The following is a 26,168-nucleotide window of genomic DNA, read 5'->3' on the forward strand; positions in this document are numbered from 1 at the left end:
CTTTTTTCTCACTTTTGGAATAATCCGTTACACACAAGCATTTGAAAAAAATCGCACGTTTATTTTCCAGGATTTTAATGTAGTTTGCATATAGTTTACATTTGCCCTTTAAATTGCAAGTGTCACCGTGTTGCAGTCAGACTTTTATCGTTCAAGACGATTGTTCCGTTTTACTTTTTTAAAAATTGTTTTGGCAATTTAATATTTTTCAACAAATTATTTTTTTCATTTTGTGACTTTTACAACACCTGCAAGCCTTGGAAGAGCATCCCTTTTGTAAATCTTCCCAAGAAAGTCAGACTCAGACTTTAGACATCTTTCCTGCATATTAGAGAGTGGTGCTGAAACAGTTTTCAAAAACATATTTTGTGCTTTTTTTCTTACTTTTGAATTCTCACTTTTGAGTTGTTGTATGGATTTTGCGAGTGTAACAACATCTGCAAGCCTCTTATTTAAATCTTTCCAAGAAAGTGTCAGACTGTAGAGATTTGTCTTGAACATCAGACGGTGGTGTTCAATTAGTTGTTTTTACTACACAATATTTTATTTTATTTTTTTAAATGTTTGATTTTGTCCATCTCACGTGTGTGGGAAAAGTTTTGCTCTTGACTTAATCAATCATAAAAACTATTCCTCATTTGTTACAGTAGCGAGAACTGGCCTGAATAAAAGGCCCTGAAAATGCAGTTTACTTTATTTAATCTAATACTTCTACTTATAATTATTTAAGTTGTTTGCATGTCATTAACTTTGTGTTTTTTTCTCTCCCATACTAATGCTTATTCTTCTCCGTGTCTTTCTGCAGGTGTCCCCACAGAGTTGTTTTCAGTGTAGGGTTACTGACTTTATCAGTCTGCCTAGTGTTTGTATGTTGCTCCTCATATTTACTCTCTCCACTTTTCACTCACACCAACCATCTGAGGCAGTTGGCCGCCCACCCCAAGCTTGGTTCTATCAGAGGTTTCTTCCTCTAAAGGGAGTTTTTCCTCTTCACTGTCACCCAGTGCTTGCTTAAGGGGGATCTATTGGGTTTTCTCAATACAGCTGCCTTGGTAATGTCTATATTTCAGTTCATTATGAGGTCATTTACTTCAAACTCAGAAAATGTCATTACTGTATTGATGTATTTAATAATAGAATAAATATATATTATATAATATCTAAATTATTTCTTGTTGTATTGTTTGTCAATAAATATAAATATTATTTATTTGTTCATAAATATAGATATTAAGGCAATTTATCATCATGCTGCTATTATACCCGAAGCAAAGATAAATCCAAGATAAATCTTGCAATGAAAATTATTCAATCTGAATATAAAATTAAGATAATATATATATATTCTTTTTCATTAAGTATTGAACACAATGTAGTATACAGAATAAGTATACTCACACTGAGTCATCTTTAAGTTTTTCAAAATTAAATTATAATTACCTAGAATTAACAGTGGTCACAATGGGCTCAATTTACAGCATACTGAGTTGAAGGGTGTTAAATCACCATCTTTTTTTGCATATGCCTGAGAGGGCAATGATGTAGCTGTGACCTGCTGTAATCTGGTGGTCTGGTCTGACCTTTGGTCATCTGCTGAGGTTAAAAGTCACTGTGAATGATGACACATCTGGCTTTCGAAAAGTCCGACATCTGCAAGAGTGCTGATCAGGCTTAAATGCAAGCTGCATCTTGTTGTTTTCCGTTGCCTGAGAAAGACATGCCGATGTGCACATTAGACATGTGCACATATGTAATTACATCTAAGTCGCTTGAGGCGGATCACATATTAACCTATACGCCTTTTAATCACTGTATGGATGTAATACAGTGAAATGGGGAAGAACATGGTTACTCTTGAGAATAATCCCATTCTCAAAGCATGGGTGGTCTAATACATACAATCGTTTAAGCTGATATGATTGTTATTCCTAGAAAATACATGATATTGTATCAACAAAAAACTGTAGAAGCAGGTAATACATTTTATTACTACAACTGTATGTCATGTCATCTGAAATTTTTTCTTGGCACTTAATAATAGTAAGTAATATATTAGTAATATATATTTGAATTTTATTTTTACAATTATTTAAGGACAATTATAAATTGCATATGAAATAATCTGTTATATAAATCAAAATAACTATTAGGTCATTTGCCATCTTTACTGTAGGGACTGAAAATGCTTATTTTGTTAAGGGAATTTATTCAGGCTAATGTAGACAAAACAATATTGTGTTGAATGTTTATATTTGTCATTTCTGTTCAACCTAACCTCAACCATAACTTGTAGATATTGTTGAAAATCAGGTGATCTCTTGATCCCTCTGTCGAATCTCTTTCTTTCACCCTATTCAATTTATAAATGTTAATTTAGATTTTAGATAACTCAATAGTTTGGGACAGTTGTACTTTTATATAATTGCATAGTATATAAATGTTTTGTGGTGACAATTTTTGATTAATAAATAATTTAAAATATAATAAAAAGTAATAAAAACAAGTATTTAACTATATAGCATATATATTATACAGTATAGGTACTGTGATTGCAAATGCTACATTTCTTCATACTTACAGTGTGAAGAAATGACTTACTGAGTAGCACCAATTTGTCTGTGCATGGAACTTCAACTTCCATACCATAAGAAACTGTTTTACTTGGGCGAAGCCAGTACAGAAAATGGGTCTAGCAAAAAAAAAAAGTCCAGGAATAGACAGACAGCTGTGCAGTTTATGTCTTGCCTAGAGAGAGATAATCATCTGGTACATAAGCAGTATATGCTGTGTAGTTCCACACTCCGTCATCTGAACCTGAAAGAACTTTGTGATTGGGCTTCCTGCAGAAAGTTTCTCACACTGATATTAGATTAAAAAAGGAAGGATGGGAAAAAACTCTCTTTCTGAGAAGTATCTTTTTTATTGCCTCTTGTCTCCTCACCACCCCAAATGTTTCATTTTCTGCAGATACTAACTATAGGACACCTCAGCAGGGAGCAACAGCCATGCACTCCTCATTGAGATTTAACAATGTTTGTGTGTGCGTGCAAGAGGCAGAGCAAGAAACATGAGTCTGGAAGCACTGTCCTGTGACCTGGATATAATGTGGACCTTCAGAGGTCTAGATTCAGATGGTGCCAATGTAGAATACACAAATATGAGAACATAAATACACATAGGCACAAGAACCCATACAAACCCACACTCCCTACATGTGTCGACCAGTTCCTACTGACCGATAAAATAAATAACTATAATAAATACTATTGCCTTTTGCTGACTGACAGCATCCAACAGTGAGTCAGCCTATACTACAGTTACACTTAAATACTAAACTGTGTGACATACATCTCTAGCAGCAGCAACAGCAATATCTACTGTACAGTATGACAGCAACAACATATTTGCCACACACATCTTCAAATTCAATAAATTCATTCATTCACTAAAGTTAAGTAAATTTGCATAAACACTAATACACAAACTGGTTCGCCAAAACTGACGAGCATCAGCTTTCCAAGATGGAGAACATTGCAAGTAAGGAGTAGAGTGATACAGTACACAAGGGACTTTTTCATTAAATGTCCTGATATGTTGGAAATGTTTGTGTTTGTGTGTTGGCACTTGAAATTAAAAAAAAAAAAAAAAAAATCACTCTCTGAGCCTGAGAGCAAAGCTGTCAGTTTAAAGGATGTGTGGACCCTGGGCAGACATACTGAAGAGACACATCCCATCTGACCTCAAAATGTTTTGGCAGCTCCCAAGTAAATCCAAAGGCTGTGGCGGTGAAGGAGGATGTTAACTCTGTTCAGCTCGTTCCCACCACCCCAAGCCCAACAGGTGGAAATGCAATGGATTGTGAAGGGCCCTATTCTATAGTCAACTAGTAGTAGTAAAATAAGATGAGCAATCACATAACCAAATCACTGGTTTTGTCAAAGCTGTGCCTGATTAACTTGAGATATATTACATGACCTCATGCGTTCTTAACGACCTTCTAAATCTCTATTTATTCCTTCTGCTCCCTCCATCTGCTCATTGTTCCATTGATTCCACACGATTAGTCTCATCTCACACTCTCTCTCATTCCGTCTTCCTGCTTTGAACACTTATAACAGCATTCATTTTGCTGGGGTGACATAGACTGGCAGGACTTTTATCTGAAAAGTGGCTATAAATAACCAGCTGGAAGAACGAAGGACTAGAAATGGAGAGGGAACAGAGAAAAAGAAAGAGAGGAATTGAGAGGGAGTGGGAGTTAAAATAGACCAGCTGTGGGCTGTACAAATATTTGGTAAGCAGAGAGCATTTGGTTAGAATAATATCAAAGACAAAGCTATGCAACATGCAGGATGGACTGTAGCGTGCTGCTGAATCCAAAGCAGCAGAGCAGCCAGGAAGCATTTGACAAAACGACACATCACCTCTGGAAGCTTGTGTCTTTGCTAAAAAAGAATGCAGATCAGAATTCCTATGACTTTATGCACCAGATTGTGGGAGCGCTACTTAATATTAATACTGTCCACACACACCCGAGAGACGTTCCTGGTCAGGGTTTATGAGTCTTGCTATCAAGCGTAGTTAGGAGACTGGGTTTTGCTGCAGGGATTCAAGCCAGAAGACACCAAACGAGGCTCTTTAACCTTTTACATATGTCCCTGTCTTATCACCCTGACCTACTTTCGCCTCATCATTGCTTCCGTCTCTCTTCTCATTCTTTCACCATATGGTTGATGATGCGATTTGAAATGTTCATGCTGGAGTCAGATTACGTTGAAGGGAATTCCACAATAATATCCATGGACGGGTACGGGATTACAATGGTCAGGCTTAAAATGAGGAGGAAATGGAGAAGAGCAGGCTCAGAAAAGCTTGTGTGATTAGAGCTAGTGAGACATCAGTCATTCTAGATGAGGGTGACCACAAAGAGTTAAGCTTGACAGGACTTAGCAGTGATTATATAGACCCTACACAAGAAAGTAGGGTTCATCTGTACGTGTGTGTGTGTGTGTGTGTGTGTGTGTCCTTTGGAGCTCTTGCCCACCATCTTACTATTTAGGACAAAACAAGCACTGAAACACCCTCTTACTCTAAGTAACATACCATTTGTCTGTCACACACCCAGATCAATATTCATAGACAGACACAGCCCTGACCCCTTCAGTTATCTTATCTTGATCTCTGAGGCCAGATAATCCACATAGGTCCTTCAACACACACGCACGTAAACACACGCACATTCTAGTGTCCATGGCACTTATGTCCTCGCACATGATGTAGTCACTTTTAAATGGCTGGCTTATCAGTCGTCTTGTCCGAACCTGAAGAACACACTCACCTTAGCTGTCTTTCCTAACGGTCAGTAAAGTGGATGCAAATCACATCTTTATGACACTACAGTGTTATAGATTCCTTTCAGTACAAGTCATATTAAAACTGCAGATCATGGATGTTAAAATGTCAGCTATCACGTTTTTTAATTCTTACGAGTGCTTCAGCTCTTATCACTAATGAGGAGATTGAAAACTACTGTACTTTGGAAATATTGCTATTATGTGTAGTGTACAAATAAAAGGGATCAATAATAATAATTGATTTTACAATGATATACCCATAATCTTTAACACTCCTTCAATCAGGCTGCATACACTGTATGTTGCAGTTCTTCATTACTCTTGCCCTAAGTTGTTGGTTGCAAACCAAACAGCAAAAATCATTCAAACATATCAGTTGTACTGTTTGACACTTTTTATCTCAGCACGGGAATGTGTGATTGCAAGTACAGTAATTTCACAGTAATTTAAGGACTAAATCCACACTCCATGTGGCGAAAAAAAAAAACATTTATAGTTTTGAAAGCAGTTTGAAAACAGATTTGCATAAGCTATTTAAGTACGCATCTTGAGTTATTAGATTCCAATCAATTCTATTTCATGTTGTGCTGAAATACTATAGTTAGTCTAATCTCATCAAAATGTCAAATGTTACATAACAAATTTGAATATAGATAACAAATGGAGTGTGTGCTTGTGAGACTTGAGAGGATATGGATTTGCGTGAAATCTGTGATTCTTGTGAGACTAGTTTCTTTAAGCCTGAGCAGTAACAGAGCTAATGTCATTTTTATGTAGCAGTGTGATACATATGTGGTCCCCGAACCTGCTCACACTAACACTGTTTGCCTCTGCAGAACAGCAGAGAACTAAAACAATTAGTTGGAGTGGGGTTCAGAGGTCTATTTGACAGGAGTCCAAGGGATCTGCTGCCAAATAAGGCTTAGCTCAATACGAACAATATCTCATTCATTTACTAGACATTATCTTAAATAAGGGTCTTCGAGACACTTCCTTTATCTTGTTGCGTGTATATTCCAACATGATTAACATAATAACAGAACAAACAACATTATCTTGTCATTAGCTCACCCTCACGTAAGTAGTCTTATGAACACCATACCCACAAACAGGATACCACTTGAAGACAGCTGAGACAAAATATTAAGTGGCGCTGAGACGAAAGAGTGTGTGTGTGTGTGTGTGCATTTTTTTTCTCCTACCTGCCACTGGTGTTACGGAGGATCACCAGGGCATCAGGGAAGCCGTCCAGGTTGTAGTCCCCAAGGTGCAGGGTCAGGGGTTGGCCAGGCGTTCCTGGCACAAAGCTCCAAATTGTTTCCCTCCGTTGGAAATCGAGCAGCACTGGTACCCACTGTAACCACATGTCAGAAAAATTCCACAATCAGAATGAACTAGAACAACACTGGAAAGAAGGAAAATAAAGAAGAAAGGTCAAAGGTAACTCAAAACAAACATTAAAAGCAAGTCTTTTGTTTTTATTCTTCTACAACTGAATTTGAGTGAAGTCTTTGTGAGCCGCTCAGAAAAAGACACAAAGGTGGCAGCAAATTTTACTACACTATTGTGGCCACTTTAAAACTACTTGCACTATAGCTGCATCACATACTCAAATCACCCTGTTAAGAGGGAAATACTGTATTCTACATATACTGACATTCAAATGTTTTGATCATTTGTAACCTATAACAAAAGCCTATAATAAAATGGTTTCAAGTAATCTATATGTCAGTGGACTAGAGAGAGTAATGGTGTGGGGGACTGACAAGTCCCCAGGAGTTCCAGCTTTCAACGCTCTTTTAAGTCATCTCTGTGCACTCCAATCATACTCCTCACTCATGATCTCATGCTTGTTTCCTTGGTGTGTTTTGGTGACACAAAACAATTCAGAATAGAAGAAGAAACTAATTACAAACATATGACTAAATAAATCGGAATTAAACAAAAGATAATCAAAGAAACCTGTTGTACTTTCACTTATCTGATTACCAAATTTGAACTATAAATAACGATTAGTGCTAACAACAAACTACACAGCTGGGTTTCAGAATCAGGTGTTCTCTCTGCTAATAGTCGACAGTCTGGCCTTTAATGCAATTCTCTTTATACATCATCCACAGTGCTGAGGAAGCCCTCTCACTCTTTTAACCCAACACAAACCAGGCATCTTTCCCTCATCTAGACAATTTGAATGTCGAGGTAATAATGCCTTCAGGGGGAGGGGGAGCTTTGTTCTAATACTGCTATTGGCTGATGTTTACAATGGGAAACAGTCAAACTGAATAAACTGCATAAAAACAAACAGCCCATTGGAGACAGCTCTTTAAAAACCTCGCTGTGACCATTATCGCCTCTCACTTAACATGAACACTGTTTCACTAAGCAGCTGCATCATTTCTCAAACACACTAGCCCTTGTCTGAGCCTCGAGTCTCGATTTATGTTATAACGTCTTTCTTTCTCACTCTGTCTTTCTATGATTGTACCAAACGCTGGTGATTGCAACAGGAAAAGAAGAGCTATTGCTTTTTGTTTTGCAGAAGAAAGCTTTTCATTTTAATAGAGTTCCAATCAGTGACATGCATGCTGGTCTGCTTTCATTAGTGCCATTACAATGAGTTGTTAGCCAGTGGCCTCCTGTGAATTACATATAACACAAGACCGAGACCATTATCATCCCTAATTACCACCTCAGTGCCATCATAACTGGCAATTCCTGGGTCGTGTGAATCACCATTCAGCAGAGAAGGTTCTGTTCAGTACATGAATTGTTTCTGACTCGTGCACCTTATGATTTAAATATTGATTCATTCATTAGTCTCAAAGACTCTAATTGTGGTTCATGTATATTCAACATATATTCAGTTTTATGTGGACAGCTTGACCAGAGTGACTGTGTCTGGAATCAATCCCGTCTTCACTCATTCACTACTTTCTACTTAACAAGCACTCCGTTGTTAACTTTATAGGCAGCATTAAATGTATAACAATAAAAAGTGTAGTAGGGCACATGAGAAAATGTTGCATCTATAAAATGTGACATATTGATGCTTGGGGTTGTTAGCAAGAGTGGTACACATGCAACGCAACCCATCCCATTGTGGGAATTTTTTAGAAGACTGTGCTTAGATTTCACACACAAAATCGCCTGTGTACGATATAGTTAATAGGAGGAGAGAGATTTCTGGCAAAGTCCTGCTGAGCCTGTCCATTTGCCGAACATTGTTAATATGGAGAATGTATAATTTCAATATAATTTTGGTCACTTGAGTTTGGCAGATAATATACAAATAATATTCAGACACTGCAAACTAAATTAAATGACCAGCTCAGACCATGTATGTGTGTGTGTGTGGCTCTGAGGAGTAGAGGCATGTGGCCAGATGCTGGAGGTTTGAACTATTCATGAATGTTAAACAGTGAGAGCAGGTGCAGGGGAGAGTCACCAGAGAGACACTCACCAGAACTGCCACTAATAGCTCTTAATTCGACCAGCATGTCTGAGAAAGACAGCCACAGCCTATTACCAATTAGTTTGAAACTTATCACACAAGCCGTGATATCGCTGATGTAAATTACCTAAAACCAGCTGGGCACACTATGTGAACACAGGTACTGATGTAGAGGCAATACACTGTGGCCTGGGTGGCAGGTGTGGTAGTGATAGTAAAGGTTGTGTCAATCATGTGATACCTCAGTGTCTCCCTTTAAATGAATGGGTGTCACTGACTATTTCCTTCGGAGCTAGAATATAGTTTCCATATTTCTAATCTTTAATAACAAGTTAACTGAAGATTTAAATAAACTGAGAGTATTACAACTCTCAAATAAATACTGATAATATTAGGACATGGTGATCAAAACGTTTACATGTTATTACTTTAGCTTCATGTATACATGTATTTATATTACATTTATTACATTTTTTTAAATTTCAATTGCTGCTTCAGTTTCGGTTTGACTCAACAAACAACAACCAAACGTTTTCTGTTGCTATGTGTACCTGCATAATTAAAGTAAAACATATTTAAAATGTGATATTCTGCCCTAGCAAAGGCTTACATAGAAATATATATTTTTTGTATTATTAGTGTATACAATGTGTATACTGCATATATGTATGTATAAACATTTTGCCAATATCATACACGGCTAGGTATGATATTTGTATCATATTGTTTTATACATCTGGTCATTCCACATATTTTACCTATTTATCAAAGCAGTACCTTTAATATCAAACAAAATCAACACAATGAGAGCTTTGGACATGGAGTGACCTGAATGAACTTAGTGTAGGCAGAGGGTGAGTTGAGGACAAGTAATTATGTTCCTCTACATACAGATGGTGTCAAAATAGCATGGGAGTGATAGATTAAGACCCCAAATGAATATTGTTCAGAGAACAAACTTTGAGATTTAATGCAACACTCTCCAGTCCAGCTCTCATTAAGTGGCCGCTGAGTGATGCTGCAATGTGCTTTAAGAGGCTGAATGTCTGCCACATGGGCGTAAAGCTTGGCTATGATGATTGTCATTTAGAGTAGACGGGAGTGCTGGAAATGACCACTGTGCAATGGTTGGCAGAGAGATGTTAAGATGTTAAGTTAGCATGATGCTAGACATGGATGGTACACTGTCCCACTCACAAATGTTCACATTTGGACAAATTTACAGATGTGAAACCACAATTTCTTCCTTAAACATGACAAGGGCAAATGGTTTAGTGTCAGCTATTTATAGATTTTGGTGAGGTTCCATCTGAGGACATCTATTAACTCTGAGAGCAATTAGTGAGACAAAGACACTGGAGCAGAGAAAAAATGGGAGATATGAGCGAGAAGGGAGAAATGCAGAAAGGGAAGTTTATTATTTTATTAATTTAAATACCTGATATATTTCAACATTTAGCTCTAAGTTAAATGGACATTTGGGGAAAAGATGTTGATGTAATAAGTATAAACTAAACTACATTAGTGTGTTTTCAATATTAGCAACTGTACAGCTTCAGCCTGTTTTATTTTTTTATTTTCTGCTTCTGAGTCTATAAGGCAAATTAATTTACAGGTGAGCTATCTTTAAGCTGAAGTTCATTTGTCAGTGGTCAGCGTTGCCACGACTTTCCCTCTGAGGACAGACAAGGCCTTTGCTGGCTGCCGGTCTTATCAGCAGACCACTGTGCTGGTGTTGGCCCTGAGGCAATCAGTACACTGTCTGTCGCTTTTTTTCTAACGCTGATTACAGAAGGAAAGAGGAAGAGCATGGAAAATACCAACAGCATCTAGTCAACACTGCAAAAATGCAGACAGTAACACACACACACACACACAGACACACACACACAGACACACACACACACACACACACACACACACAGTATCTACTATGCATCAGGTTACAGAGATTCATCAGTAGGATCTGTGAGTGAGCGACTGCTTGTTTAACATCTTAATTCATCACTTACAGGCAGCATGGAAAGGAGCAAAGTAAAGGGAAAAAGATGATGAACTAACATAAAATAAAGAAAGCCTCAGTGAGAGATCAATCTACACACACTTCCTTAGAGATTTATGTGCGTGCATCAACTCACAAATCTGAGATAAATGTACTTAACTTAGCAGTCTAAAGTTAATCCTGTCAAATCAAACTGAAGTTAAGTGCATTCTTATGGCTACCACGCTGTAATCAACACATTATATTGATTCTGGGCAAAAAAAAAAAAAAAAAAAAAAAAAATCATTTTGTATGGACTTCTGGTAGAACAAAGTCAGATGATGAAAGACTTAATTGTGGTACATTAGCAGATAATACAGCAAAGCCCAACTGCAAAAGTGGAAGTCCAAACATCAGTTTTATCTTTTACTCGAGCAGAAGTGGAAACCAGTACAGCACGAGCGATTCACTCAGTAAGACGAGGCAGTGCTTCCCCTGTGTTCTGCTTTTATTGCTCAGCAATATTGTGTGGGGAGGTTGGGGGAAATCATATAGGCTTTAGTGAGGGTATTAAAGGTTTCTAATCTAATCAAATAGTTTTTTTTTTGAATAGTGCACCTGATATACGAGTTCCTTAAATAAATGATGAAGCAGTTACTCCTTCCTCGCGGTGCGGAAGTTGTGACATTTAATCACTAAATATAGCAGAGTATTTGAATAATGTCAAGTGTGTGTCTTTATAGATTAATCTGTGGCCCAACCTCCTCCCAGTCAAACGCTCTTAAGTCTAAATAACTCGATACTGACATTCGCTGGTTCAAATGTCAATATATTAACACCGAATGGAGTGTGTGTCGGAGTGTGTTAGTGCAGAGATTTAAATGACCTAGTTAATGGAGATGAAGACGATGATGGGATTTGCGCTTGTGAGGTAATCTGATACCTTTAATGGTTTTAGAGGGAAGTATCCCACATACAAATGGCTTTTTATCAAACAGCGAGAAAATGCAGGCTGCGCACAGACAGCTTATTGTGGTGTTCTGCATGCACAGACATGCACACAGCCCGCGCATAGACAAACGCACGCAAACACAGACGCGCACGCACACAAAAACCAAAACAGGGCACAAACACAGACCCCCGACATAAAAATGTCCTCCTGGCTTTGCTGATGACTAAAGTGAAAAAGAGGCGGCATGCTCGCAGACTCCCATTGATTCAGCTTGGCAGAGAGAGCTCCCGCTTCATTAGGCCAAGAAATTAAAATGTGGGCGGCCTGCGGTGGAGGTGGTGGTGGTGGCGGCGGCGGTGGGGTTTACGGGGTGATGTGGGGAGGTACTGTAACATCGACAAGGCAACAAGGCTGGCCAAGGCAATAAAATAAGGGGTGGGGGTGGGGGGCGTGTAATGAAGCAATGGCTTTTATGATCCCAGCAATATAATGACTGTAATGCTCTTCACATTAGAACTGGCACTGAAAGACAGCACGAGACTGAGCCCTGCTACAAAGCGGATCACGCTCTGCAGCATTTATTTGGCACAGGTTTCACTCCAGATGCCCTTTCTGACGCAACCCTGAACAGCATGGGGGGGGAGGGGTTCAGTGTTTCGTCAAGAAATACTTTGACACATGGCCAGTGGGAATCTGGCCACGACCACTGACCCTGGGGGCCAAGGGAAAACACTCTACCAACTGATCCACTGCCGCCTCCATTTGTGTTTGGAAATGCGTGTTTATTAATTGAAAAGGCTAATTAGTCATTAGAAAACTCTTTTTATGATTGCATTATCAGAGCTGAAAATATGTAGTTTCATGAAAAATAAATTGCTAAGTGTTTCCAAACCTTTGAACAATAGTGTAGCTGGTAGCACTAGAAGCACTGTCTGACATATTGTCCCTTTAAATATAACCTGCAGACATAGAATTTTAAATAACGGCTAATAAAAAGCTGCTATTTTTACTGTATCTTTAAAAACCATGGTACGACCGTACTGGACTTCTTTTTCAAAACACACTGGATTTATTAAAATGTAATGAAATAGCAATAAGAAAAATGAACATTTTTCTAACAACCAAAATGTTTCAATCCATGGGTGACATAACTTTGTATATAACGTCCTTATCCAAAATGTTAATAAACAGATTGTATTTGATTATGCGGTAGAAATTAGGATCAATTTTGTCCTCAGAAAAAGGCGGTCAGGAGTCAGAGCCAGAGATGGAGCGAGACCATATGTCTTTGTGTCAGTTGTGCAGGGGTGGGGCGCTTCTACCTGCTGTCAGTGTCACCTCTTTGACTACTGACTGACCGGCTGACTGGGAGGACTGGGAGGAGGCTGTCTGGCTCACACTGGCTGCCCTTACACTGTCTGATCAGCAACAGTAGGCAGCTGGCTTGGTCTTCATGGGGACAGTACGTGTGTTTTGCATGTGTGCATTAAAGAGTTTTGAACAGAAATGAGCAAAAAAAAAAAAAAAAAAAAAAACACAAAACAAATGTACATTCTACTTAGAAATGCCTATAGACATGGTGAGCTCAGTCCCTCTTGGAGTCTCACTGTTGCCTTCAGACTTAGTTAAATGTAGTCAAAATCAGCTAGCTCAGACAGCAACAGCATTCTCAAAGCTAATCAATTCTTGACCGTTTCTTTCTGCCTCAGAGCCAGGGGATGTGGCCTGTGGCCAAACAGTTGCCATTCAGGGTTAATCACTCACTGATGCTTGGTGGACTGTGTGTGAGAAAGCTGCGTCAGCCTGCACTCAGCACAGAGGACCACTATGGTTCTTTTCCCTACACACACACACACACACACACACACACACACACACACACACACACACACACACACACACACACACACACACACACACACACACACACACACACACACACAGACTTAACTTTAGTTTATTCTTTGTAGAGAATGCAACATAAAGCAGAGAGACACTGTATCAATATCATAGTGATTTTAAATACTGCATTGGATCATTTGAGTTGTTGAGCTTTTACAGATGGATTGAAGCTAATATATTCCTGTTCGACAGACCACAACAATGCAGTAAACCTTTTACCAATTGGTTTGCTTGGTTTGTTACACAGTTTCAGCGTAAGCAGGAAAACATCACCTGTTCTGGTTTCTCTCCTCACGTAAAATAGACAGGTTTAGGCACTGATGTTAATTCTAATCTATCATGAAATACTGTCAGGGACACATCTTCCCAAATCATTCTGAGGTCATGACAACGTCCCCCAACATACATACATACAAGTAGATGTTAAGCAACAAGAAGAATAAGCATTCTTGCAACAGATCGTATGGCCACCTCACAGAGCACTGGTCTCCATATCATAGTCAGTGTGTGATTACTCAGCCTGATCTATATCTACATAGGATCTGTGACTAGTTCTCCAATCTGCTTGAAATACCCTGAACCTTAAACAACTGGGTGCGAGTGCACCATGAATAATTTGATGTCTAAAAAATTTAAAATGTTCAGTAATGCATTAGTGTAAATCTACCAGTAGTCAATAAAGAGTGGTTAGTCTATAGTGGAGTCCTGATTAGAAACATCAATTTGTGAAGACATATTGCTCAGCCCAACAAAATCAATGTTGCTTAACTGGAAACAAGGCATGGCTTTAAATAGACACAAATGCCACACACCCAGAAAGGTTCCACACTTACGACAATGTTTCACGTCACGTTTTTTTTTTTTTTTCTTGTGCTATTTGTTTGAATCAGACGCACCATTACACTATTACCCGCAATAATAGCCCACTGTGATACAGAATTTAAGAAAAAAAAAAAAGGACATTCAGAGTACAATAAATGTGGTGTGGGTGTGCGTGTGTGTGTGTGTGTGTGTGTGTGTAAGGACACAGAATGAAGTATAGAGATGTTGGGAGCCCCCTGTGGTTTTCTCCAATATGGTGAACTAAAGGCCCTGGAGCTGCTGCAGGGGTAGAGGCAGAGCTGTGGCTGAGACCGCAGGAAGGATGAAATGAATTGCTGTTCGGAGATGAACTACACTCTCACACAGTAGTTTCTACTTGGTGGGACTTCAATGCACACCCAAAGGAATCTCACCACGCCTTTGCCTGTATACGTATCACTGGCTTTATTCACTCGCCACTCATTTCTGCTTCGCACGCCCTTGCTGCCTCCAACGGGATGTTCCACACAAAGTGGTAACGAAGAGGCAACTTCACTTGTTTTTTTTTGTCTTCTTCCCCTTCCTTCCTTCTCTAATCTTCCTTTTCTTATACCTTTTCTTTCTCCCATCCGTCTTCTATTTTTACATTCTCCTGCTTTCCAACATCAACTTGTCTCTTCTTTCCATTTCTCTGCCTTCATCCCTGCTGTTTTCTCTCTTACACTTTCCTTTCCTGCACCCCTCCCTCCATTTTCATTGTCAGTGGGAAGATACCTCTAGGGGAGACATCTGCTGAATAGCTGCTCCATTAACAAGGCTGGAGAGCCACTGTAATGAAGCCATACACCTACACACCTACACACACACACAGACACACACCTACACACATGTGGTGTAAGATCAAGCATAAACATGGCTCAGAGAGTGTTTACATAACAAAAAAAACAAAAAAAAAACTGATGATGAGATCAATACTGCGATAATAGATGAAGTGTAAGATGAACATCCAAACTGCATGCCTGTTTGTTTCTATTGAAAGAGGTTATCACTGCGATTGTGTATTATTATCATCACCACCCTATGACAGCATGAAAGCTTCGAGAGAGTCTGTTTCCTCCTCACTACGCCCACCTCTTCCCTCTCTGCCTGTCTCTCTCGCTGACAGTGATGACTGTCTCTCAAACACACAGCGACACAAAACACAACATGTGTTCCCTTCATCCATCAGTGCCGATAAGTCTTCCTCTCTGCCTCACCTCCCCTTCCTTCAACACTCCTTCTTTCACATCTCCCTTCAATCATTATTTCTTATATCACTGACAGGCAAACAAAGCAAGGCATGTCCACAGGGAGCGCGCATCTCTGTCTCTCCGTGTGTGCCTTTTGTGTGCACATGTGCGTGCGTGGGCGGACATGCAGAAAAGCTTGTAACGTTTCTATTTTGGATTGAAAATAAGTAGTGGAATCTAGTTCTGCGGTGGTAGAAGGAGAAAGAAAAAGGAAAGGGGGTCTCCTGCCAACTGGTAGGATGCGACTGAAAAGAATCACACAAGATGGTATGTAGGTGGTGGCCCTGGATGCAATGTGTGTTCATATGAGCCTGATAGCAACTGTTAGTGAACATGTCCGTGCAAATATATTCATTTCTGTGTGTGTGTACATGAATCATACTGGGGCTGCATGTGCATGTGCATATCTGACACTTGTTTCTCACATGGCCTCTGCAAACAAAGTGACACCCATTGAATCAGCCCCGATGTCTTTCTTAGCACGATGCCCCCGCAGTGAGCTATGTGTTTACTGCCTTCCTGAAATAGAAAGATATTGTACAGAGAAACCGGAGCTATGACACTGCAGTGGAGCCTCCGGTAGTAAGAAATGCAGAAATATCCTAAGACTGTTGTTTACCTCACTTCTCCTACAAACTGTGAACTTTGGTTTCTTTAAGTCCTGACAGCTGAGTTTCTTACATTAACTATGACCACGGCTCTTACTTACTCAACTTATTTTACTCCTGGCAAAACTGTTGTTGGAACGCTGAACACAGATAATGGCACTACTGCAGGGTTTTGGTGTCTTGTCAAACAAGTAAGAGACACCGCAACATGCTAGCAAGAGGAAAGTACTGTAATATAAGGATATAGAAAACTTCAAACATGGTTTGAAAAAAATGTAGAAAACTTTTAAACACTTTCTAAAAACATTGAAGAGAAGTAAAAAATAGTTGCTAATTAAATTGATTTTAAAAAATTACAAAAAATGGCAGTTGTTAATAATACTTGTATGACTGCTAATTTGACTATTAAGAGCAAACTACAACATAAAAGAAATAAATGTACTATTTGTATGTAATGTCACTTTTTTCACTAAATATATATTATATTCCAATATCCTCCTAACCTATAAAGGAATAAATAAGGGAGATACATCTGAATCACTACTGTATCATGTCGTGAAGTTAGTTAAACTAGTCAATATACTACTATACTATTTACACTCTGTTACTGTGGTTCAGTACATGTGTATCACGTACCTCTTTCGAGCCTGACTTGGCGAGGTAGATGGCACTCTGCTTGCAGCCGTCGTCTAAACACACAGGGAGGAGGTGGTCCTGGTAGCCATCACCATCTGCCAGAAACAGACACAAAGAATTAGACTGAGAAACAACAACACTAGATTTAACCAGTGGGAAGCTTGGGCCTTTGTCTTCTAACTGTGCTATTTTAATATTTTCACTCCATCACAATACCTCAGATTTGTTCTAGAGTCGACTTTCAGCACAACACAGTTTCTGCCAACAAAGAAAACCGTTGGTGTTTTATTTTTATTTTATTTTTTCCATGTGTGAGACGGATCAGAGGAACACCTGCTTGTTTCCTGCGAGCAAACACATGCCAAGCAGCACTTGTCTCTTTGATGCCTTTTAATAATGTCAGTCGACTTGAAGTATCATTTTCTCCACTGATTTTCATCGCTATTAATTATTGTAATCATAATGCCATGCAGGCTTCATCTAATGTACAAACAGGGACAGAGCCTCCCAAATCAAAACAACAGCTCTTCAAAGCACAAACACTTCAGTGCACCAGGTTCAGCTTCAGCTACACACAGAGATACACACACACACTAAAAATGACAAACCATCCCCATGTTAAGTGATGCTGACTGAATCATAAATGACTTTTCTTTTTTACCACATTTATTCACCAGAACAAACACCAATCTGATTAACTCGTTTTCCTGTCTCCGGGGTCTCGGATTTTGTGAAACTAGAAACAAACTGGCACATGAAAACACTGGGAGGGTGCTGAGAGACGTATGAACTGTGAAACTATGAAAGTAGTTCAAATTGCACACATTGGAGCAGGCGAGTAGCGCGCGGATCCACAGCATGGACAACAGAAAGAGAGGAAATAAAACCAGTCAAGATTTACGGGTTTATGAGCAGCATGTTTGATGTTTGACCAGGCAACGTATAGATTAATCAAGAAAAGAATCAGTAGAATAATTAATAATGAACATCATAAGAAACTGTACCCAGTACTGTATATTTGTTTTTTAATGATTTGGTGCTCATCTTCTCTATGGAGGCTCATGTTGGATTAATTCATTCTTCTGTAACATTTGCTTGTTAAACATCCAGCTACATGTCACTAGTTTTGTTCTCTCATGATTGGATGGAGACATTTTATTTACTGAAAACTGTGGTATGAATAAATATAGCTAATGTAATTATATTTAGATCACAACAGATACTGTTAATAATTATATGCCCACTAGTTTGCAATGTCAGATATCATTATTTACCAACACAACGGCTTTCCTGCACTTTTGGGAACTAGATATTAATTTCACTGCAGACTATGTAATAAAGTGGGCAGATCACAGGTGTCCAATCAACACCTTAGGTTCTAGGGCCCTGGGATGCAGCATACATGCTTAATGTCATGGCTTACACCTAAAATAAATGAGGCTAACATTAATGCTACACCGGTGGATTTCCCAATATGATATAAGGTAAGAAAGGTCTCTAAATGTGTAGCTGTAGTTTAAAAAGCATTTTAGATACAAAATGTTCACAGTTTTTTAGATTGGGCTCTTTTAGAAAGACCCTGCATGTGTTTTACTTGTGTTTTGAAGCTTGTATGTAAATTGACACCAAAGATAAAGAGGTGAAACTGCTTCCAGGCTCCTCATCACAGAACTTATCTGCAACACATCCAAACAAATGTTGAGCCATGCGGAAGGGGGGATAAAAAAACTCAGCGTCACTTACCATGAATGACAACATATAAAGAATAAGGAGGAGAAACTGTTTGTGGCTGTCAGGGGCACAACGGAGGAGAAACAGTGAGTGAGATAATGAGCTACACTGCAGAAGATAATAAGTCAGCAGCTACTTTATAGTACTATTACATTTTAAAAAATAGAAGGCAAAGGTAAAACAGTCTAAAGGACAAGATAATTACACTTATTTCCAAATGCAGACTTTTCCTTCCTCATAACTTTGAAGCGAGTGAAAAATGAAAACATTTGATAAAAATGAGTAAAATCTAAATAAAACATTTAACAACAAATGACACCACTATATCCTGACAATGTCATAATGTAATGTTATTATAGCAGCAAGTAACAGTGAGAACTAACAACTAGAAAAACAAAAGGCAAACACAGGTTAAATCTAAATGTGGCTACTATGTGTATGGGGGTGTGGAAAGTGAAGAAACACTTTCGTTTTGTGTTACTTTTACGATGCACTTGCTTTTCTTTAAATGGAACAATCAGTGTCACAAACTCAAGATGTATAGAGAATATAGAGAGACATATTTAGACATAAGAGAGAAAAATGCTTAATGGCAGCATATGTAATGAGGACATCTCTTTATAAAGTAAATGGCATTTCATTAATTTTTCAACTTGCCTATTTACATAGCAGCATTTCACATAGTTTAAACCCTTAAATGACGAGACAGGTTTCAATCAATTTACACTTGGGCTGCAAAAGAGAATCTTTTTTGTAACTGATCGACATTTTGTTAGTTTTATATTGAATAAACGGCTTAATTGTGTTAATATACTGTATTAATGGAAACATCAACTGCAGCAGTAATGGCTGAACTGGTGTTTATTTTGGTTTTACTGTCTGTCCAAGAATAAAAATTGTTAATTTTTCCACCATTAACTAACCATTAACCACTGACTACTCATTTAAAGTGGCAGACCAACAAACTTCTGTCATCAGAATTGGTGACTAAAGATTTTTTACAAAAACTCTGTGTTGAAAATTAAAGTGGAGTTTGGGAGGTGTACATATTCTTTAGGCAGGGTTGTGTCGACGAAAAAGAAATAATGCTATCAAGTTGCTGCTGTTGGGGAGACAGCAGAGCAGGTCAGCACAGGGTCGGCGGTTTGATTCCTGGCTCCTCTGGACCCGCGTGTTGAAGTGCCCTTGTGTATGTGTAATGTACAATTGAGCTGTTGGAACTTGGCCCAAGTCAATGACTAAAAGTCAGGATATTTTTTCACAAACCCAATCTATCTATTTTCTAAATGGAACATCAATTAGCACATACACACTAACAGAGGCAGCAGGAGTGCTGTAAACATCTGCTGCATAACATACTGGAACACATTGTAATGGCTGGACCCGAAACCGACTTGTTTTTCCAGGCAATACATTTACGTAGATGTGGGCAATACATTCTCATTAGCTGCATTACTGTGGGTGTAATGGAAACAAACTGAAATATGGAGTAAGAGTTCATCAACAAAACCATCTGAAAAATTTTTCACACTGCAGATAGAGAGACAGGGACTTGTACATGGTGAGGTACTGTAAGGACATAAACGAAGAGAAAGGCAGAGAGAGAGACGGAAAATGAGTGCTAATTCAGTCCTACAGAGCTTGTCACTCAGCATTCTGTCTCCGATGCTTGCTGTCACTTCTGCTACACACACACACTCACACTGAGTAACGTTCCCCCCTCTGTCCCACCTGTCCTCTCCTCCATGAATACATTCTTTCATCTACTTATTCATCTGTCTTCTATTCCCGTTATGGGCACCTTCACCCATCTCCTCCCTCGTCGTCCTCCCCTCAGTTTTTTTCTTCCTCTGCTACCTCACTTTCTGTCAGTCACACTTTCTCTTTTCTCTCATTACGCCATTCTCAGTCTTAATGCTTCTGTTTCTCTTTCCATCTCCCCTCCTCTTTATTCAACCTCATTCTCTCCCTCCTTTCATTCCTCCATCTCACTTTTCATCTCTCCCTCCCGCTGATGATACGTGGTGTGATGGAGATTGGCTGAGAGCGTCGCAGAGGGAGGGAACTGCAGGTATGGGTTGAAACGGAGAATGCTGCGAGGAGAGGGAAGGTCTGGGAAGGACAGGCATGAACAGAGAAAACAGAGAGAGAGCTGAAGACAACACCATGGGGAGAGAGAGAGAGAGAGAAAATACCAAACGACCTGAGAGTGTGCAAATTGGCTTTCATAGACGACAACACAGCACCAATACCAATGCAAATTGGAATACGCATATGCACGAATGCACATGACAGAAGCTTGTGTTTCATTATAAATTCTATGATCTGATATAGTAGAGGACTGGATTTCACTTGACTCAAAAGCAAGATGTCAAAATGACGTATGCAGTTCTGTATGTATATGACTGAAGCTCACCAGCGTGCTCCAACTGGAGAAGCTTTATATGTTTAGCTTTGACTCTAAGCAGGGCATCGGTGAGAGAACAGTCAAATAAAAACATACAGAGATTGACAAAGTACAACAATCGCAGGGAACTGTGCTAATGTTTTAGTTACTTATTAAAAAATCCTTCCATCTTTAAAACAGCACACCTTTTTTTTTAAAGGTACCCAAAGGTTAGTCTAAGCACCTTTGAGAACCTCTTCTGTGGATTTCAGATGTGCAGCAGAGTCTTATGTATTTTCACATAATCCCAGACTGTCTCCATGATGCTGAGATCAGGGCTTTATGGGAGTTATAATCACCTGGTGCAGGACTTGTCATTCCTTATTGTGCCTAAACCTTTTACACAGCACTATATTACAGTCTGCCACAGTGAGACTCTTACTACTATTGTGCATCACTTTAGTGGAAAAATCATGATCTAAGTATAGGAAAAGTGGTTCCCATAATCTGTGATCTTTACGTGATATAAATGGTAAAAATAGTGTTGCCATGGAGTCAGTAACTTAGCTGTGGGTTACAACTTGTACCCTGCTTTTGTATGCCTCCATTAGTTTACAGTTTATATCCCATCGCTGACACATAAGAAACAGAGACAGACAACCATTCACATTCACACTGACACTAGAACATTTTGAAATTAATTCAAAAATAAAGTTCTAATTATTCCGCAGCTCACTGTGGGTGGGTCCTTGTAATTGAGAGTACTACTTATGCATAATTATTGTGCAGAAGATACTGAAATAAGAAAGAGGGAGATGTGGGTTTTACCTTCATTGAAGGACACTTTTGTGGCAGATGCACTTTGCAATTTGCATCAAACTGCATTTTAAAATGTGCAAATTAATATCTGAACTTGGAAACTGAAAAACCCAGGAGGACTTGATCATTTGCATATGGATTGGAATATTTCTAAATGTGAGGGATATTACAAAATGATGCTTGATTAGAAGATTTTCTTTCTTCCCACTGCCACATTTATTTCATTACTATAGTCTGTAGAGATTAATTTTACATAAAGGCAGATGTATGATGTGTGCTGTATGTAATGCTGCATACGCAACTGACTCTGATCTTAACTAGCCAAGCAGCACTCCTGTACTTCTGTATTTTTTTCAGGTACGCTCATCTCTCCAGGAGACGGAGAGAGAAAGTGATGGAGAATGTGAGACTGAAAAAGCAAAGAGAGTGAGAAAGAGGAGTAGACTGGTTGAAAACATGACAAGGAGGAGAGAAAAAAATACAAAAGGAAATGAAGGTAAGAAAAATAGTGTGAAAGGTACGACTGGTCGTGGAGAGAATGAAGCAGACAGAAAAGAGGGGGAGGAGGAGAGCTGGGTGTAACACAATATAATACGATGAGTGGAGAAAGAACGCCTGAGGGGAGAGCAGGGAGAAATAGGCTGTCCTGTTAACATGTTGACTTACTAGCACACACACTCACACACACACAGACATACCCACATAGCATGATGACAGCCTTTTCAAATTTAAATATCACTTCCAAACACATTTCCATCTCGCTGTCGGAAAAATCTCCCTATCTTAGTGAGCCGCTGGTCGCAGAGCAGCCTCCCTCCATCCTACCTGCAGTGAAGCTAGCTGACACACTTGGTTGTGGGACTCGGTTGTGCTTTACCCTAATGATGAATTATGCATTGGGCGCTGTCACTTTGAAAAATGCAATTACCTCAGTGATAAGGCAGATGGGCCTGTTTTGTCTGGCATATGCTGTGCATCTATTAAGAGTCGAGAGCTGGAAACAAAACTGCTAGCGCACAAACATGAACACGTGGACAGATTCCTGTATGCATCCATGAACATACACATGTGCACACACACACACACACACACACGCACGCACACCATCAGTGTAGCCAGTGTGTGCTGGCTGATGACTTTCAACAATATGGTAAAGCAAACAGAAAGCTTAGATCCAAATGAACAGTTCCCGTTTGGTGTTTACAGCTAACAGCAGCAAACTGCAGCAGCAGGGAGTCACACAGGTGGACCATCCGCATGCTAACAGGCTAATTAGCTAACAGGCTAACTAGCACAGAGCCTGTCGGCGTTTTTTGATTTACTGGCTGCTCTTCAGCATCTACTGTACAGAAAGTGTTGAGGGAGAGCTGATCCCACACTTTGTGTTAATGTAAATACTTAGTGGAGTAGTTAAAGTAGTGGTAAACTATAAAGCTGTGCTGAGCTCATGGTTAAAGCTAAGCAATGCATTTTGATGCAGCACCCTGACAGCATTATATGTTAAGAGGTTGAAGAAATAAATAAAAATAAAATAAAATAAAACATAAAACACATTTGTCATTAAACTCAGCTTGTGGTGGTGTCAATCTCTTTGATAATATATTCTTTAGAATTAATATTACTGCTGTACTTGTCATTGTATATTGTATTATGTATTGTATATTGTTGTATATCTTCATATATATATAAGATATACAATATATATATGAATTTTGGATTTCAGTGAAACAGGACAAGACAGATAGAAGGAAAATGTAGAGGAAGGTCAACATTAACAAGCAAACGTAGAAGGTAGAGGTAGAAAGACAGAGTGAGAATTGGCAGTGTGATGTGTGATGGAAATAATTCCCTCTCCACATCACACGGGGATGCACTGCATCTCTCTGCTCCATCTCAACCTCTCCTTTCCTTCGTCTTCACTCCTTCATTATCCCCTACGCCACCTTCTGCTCCTCCCTCTCCAGATCACCCCCCTCAGCATATCTTCATGTGGTTATCCTTTCTTCTATCTGAGTTCGTGTCATCTTTGAAGTGTGTCATTCCCTCACTTTGTCATTTGCCTCGCTCGCTCTCCTCTCTTTCTTTCAGCCTCCCTGTGGTCATGCATTCAAGTGTTTGTTTTTTCTTTTTTTCAGTAAAGCCAAGATGTAGTCTTTAATTAGCCTGGGGGTAGCGGAGGTGAGAGAGGCTTCTATGATGGCCACATACAGAGACAAAACTGAATAATAATGATATCAACGATGTTAGACTGGTGGAGAGGTATAGGTAGGAGAAAACTAGGTTTATCTGAGCTTTAGATGTCAGCATGGCAACACTTTCTGAATAGCACTAAAAACAAAGCACACACACAACACTAAGACTTTTGAAGGTATTTGATCATGGACCACAGCATCAGACGAATAAAGTTTGACTTCAGAAACAAAAGTTAAAGGACCATTAGGTTCTGGAGAACAATGAAGTGCTCACGTGCCACTCAAGCAATCAGTTCAGATCATCTGTGATCATTTCATGTGTTTTAAAAGTTTTGAGCTCCCACCGTGGACTTTGGCTTTCTCCAATTGGTTAGAAGTGAGCAATTTCTTTGCACAGACTATTCGATGAGCCAGAGTCACAGAAGCCTTTGATAGCATTTCAACATTAAGAGACGTTCTGAAGCATATTTTTACTAAAGAAATGTTGGAACACAGTCAAAAATGGTAGCTTTAGGGTATCACCAGAGTTATTCCAATGCATCCTGAGGGAGACATGAATGTCTGTACCAGGTTTCATGTCAATCCATCCAGTAGATTTCAGAAATTTCACTCAAAACCATAAATGTCAATGTCTTGATGGCACTAGAGGAATGGTTAGTGGATTGTCAAGGCCTGTGTGAATGACTATCATCACGGATCATAAAAATTTAATGGCCATCCATCTTGCATTTATGTCAGTTTGGACCAAGTGATACTGTGGATTAACCAAACAAACCCTGCTTTCTCTTGAGCCATGCTGCTGGTTCTGCTAGAAAGAGCAGTGGTACAATTTCTCTAATGAAAGTTAGTTTCAACTTTCATTATATACCCCATTGTGGCTGATGTAAAGACACATCCCTCACAAGTCAGAAGGTTCATTTCTATAAAATGACTTGACTATTGGTTGTACTGTATGACACCTTGTTCAGGGATATCCCAGCAGTTTATTTTAGGACATGAAACCATCTTTTTGTGCCATTTACCTTCATACGTCTTATGTCTTTTAAATTCCATGTTGCAGTAGAAAATCTAAAACACAGACTGATTTATGACACTTGTACTTGTGCATGAATAGCATAGCAAGGGACCATAGTAAAACTTCTATATACACTTGAACTGCATGTCTATGTTTGTCTGTATGTTTGTCTTGCAACTACAGCAGAATAGAAAGGAAAAAAGAATACTTGCTTCAGGCTGTGGTATTAAAATATTTAGAGTGAACCCAAGAGTGCAGAGTTTCTTTCAGTTTTGTGTGCATTTCTTGTTAGAGCCCATCTCCGCTGACTCACACTGAGTCTCCCATTCAGTCCTATTGATTTTATAACAAACCCTAACTCCACTCTCATTGGCACAAAGTATCTCTCTCTGTCTCCGCCTGACAATATGAGAGTTAGAGATACAGAAAGAAAAAAAAAAAAACTGAAAAAGACTTAAAGATATACTCGGGGTGATGAATGCGTTTCAAATTAAAGTCTAACATGAATTGATAAAGAGGGCATGGTGTGGCCTTAACTGCAGAAGTCTATGTAACTATTGCTTATTACATTTGTAGTATTGGAATTGAAAGTCTTTTAATGATACTCAATAGTCTAGGAGAAAGTGTGTTGAAATGTGGCTCCTTTTCGAGTACTGTAATAAAACCTCAAGATCCAGTGACACCTAAAGCTGTTGAGATGAAGAATAGAAGGAGGATATGGCAAACAAGTGTGAAAAGAGAATAAGCTGTAGATATGAGATACGCTGTAGATCAAGAGAAATTAAGATAGACGACGACAACCGAGGAGGGGCTGAGTCAGGCAGACAAAACGGGGAGGAGAAGAAAAAAAGACATTACATCCTGCAAGGCATCTCTCTCCTGGAATGTGGCAAATTATTAGAAGCGTGACCCTCAAAGGCTTCAATTCCAAGCTAACGAGGGCGACGTCTTGATGTGACATTTCTGAGCCGAAGGGAGGGGGAGGTGGGGGGAGCGGGGCGGGAGGGGCCAACAAGGAAAAGATTAAAGAAATGAAAAAGTTTTTGTGGAG

At 39.2% G+C, this 26,168-nt stretch overlaps 1 protein-coding gene across 1 annotated transcript in view; it reads right to left on the bottom strand.

Annotated features, from left to right (window-relative positions):
- Window positions 1-26,168, bottom strand: part of itfg1 (integrin alpha FG-GAP repeat containing 1) — a 126,062-nt gene that overhangs the window by 63,521 nt on the left and 36,373 nt on the right. The window contains exons 9-10 of the mRNA XM_026378215.1: window positions 16,975-17,069; window positions 6,557-6,708 (exon numbers count right to left, since the gene is read on the bottom strand). Coding sequence (XP_026234000.1) covers window positions 6,557-6,708; window positions 16,975-17,069 — 247 coding nt within the window. The remainder of the gene's footprint in view (window positions 1-6,556; window positions 6,709-16,974; window positions 17,070-26,168) is intronic.

The sequence above is a fragment of the Anabas testudineus genome, chromosome 3 (genome assembly GCF_900324465.2).
Source record: "Anabas testudineus chromosome 3, fAnaTes1.2, whole genome shotgun sequence".
NCBI classification, from domain to species: domain Eukaryota; kingdom Metazoa; phylum Chordata; class Actinopteri; order Anabantiformes; family Anabantidae; genus Anabas; species Anabas testudineus.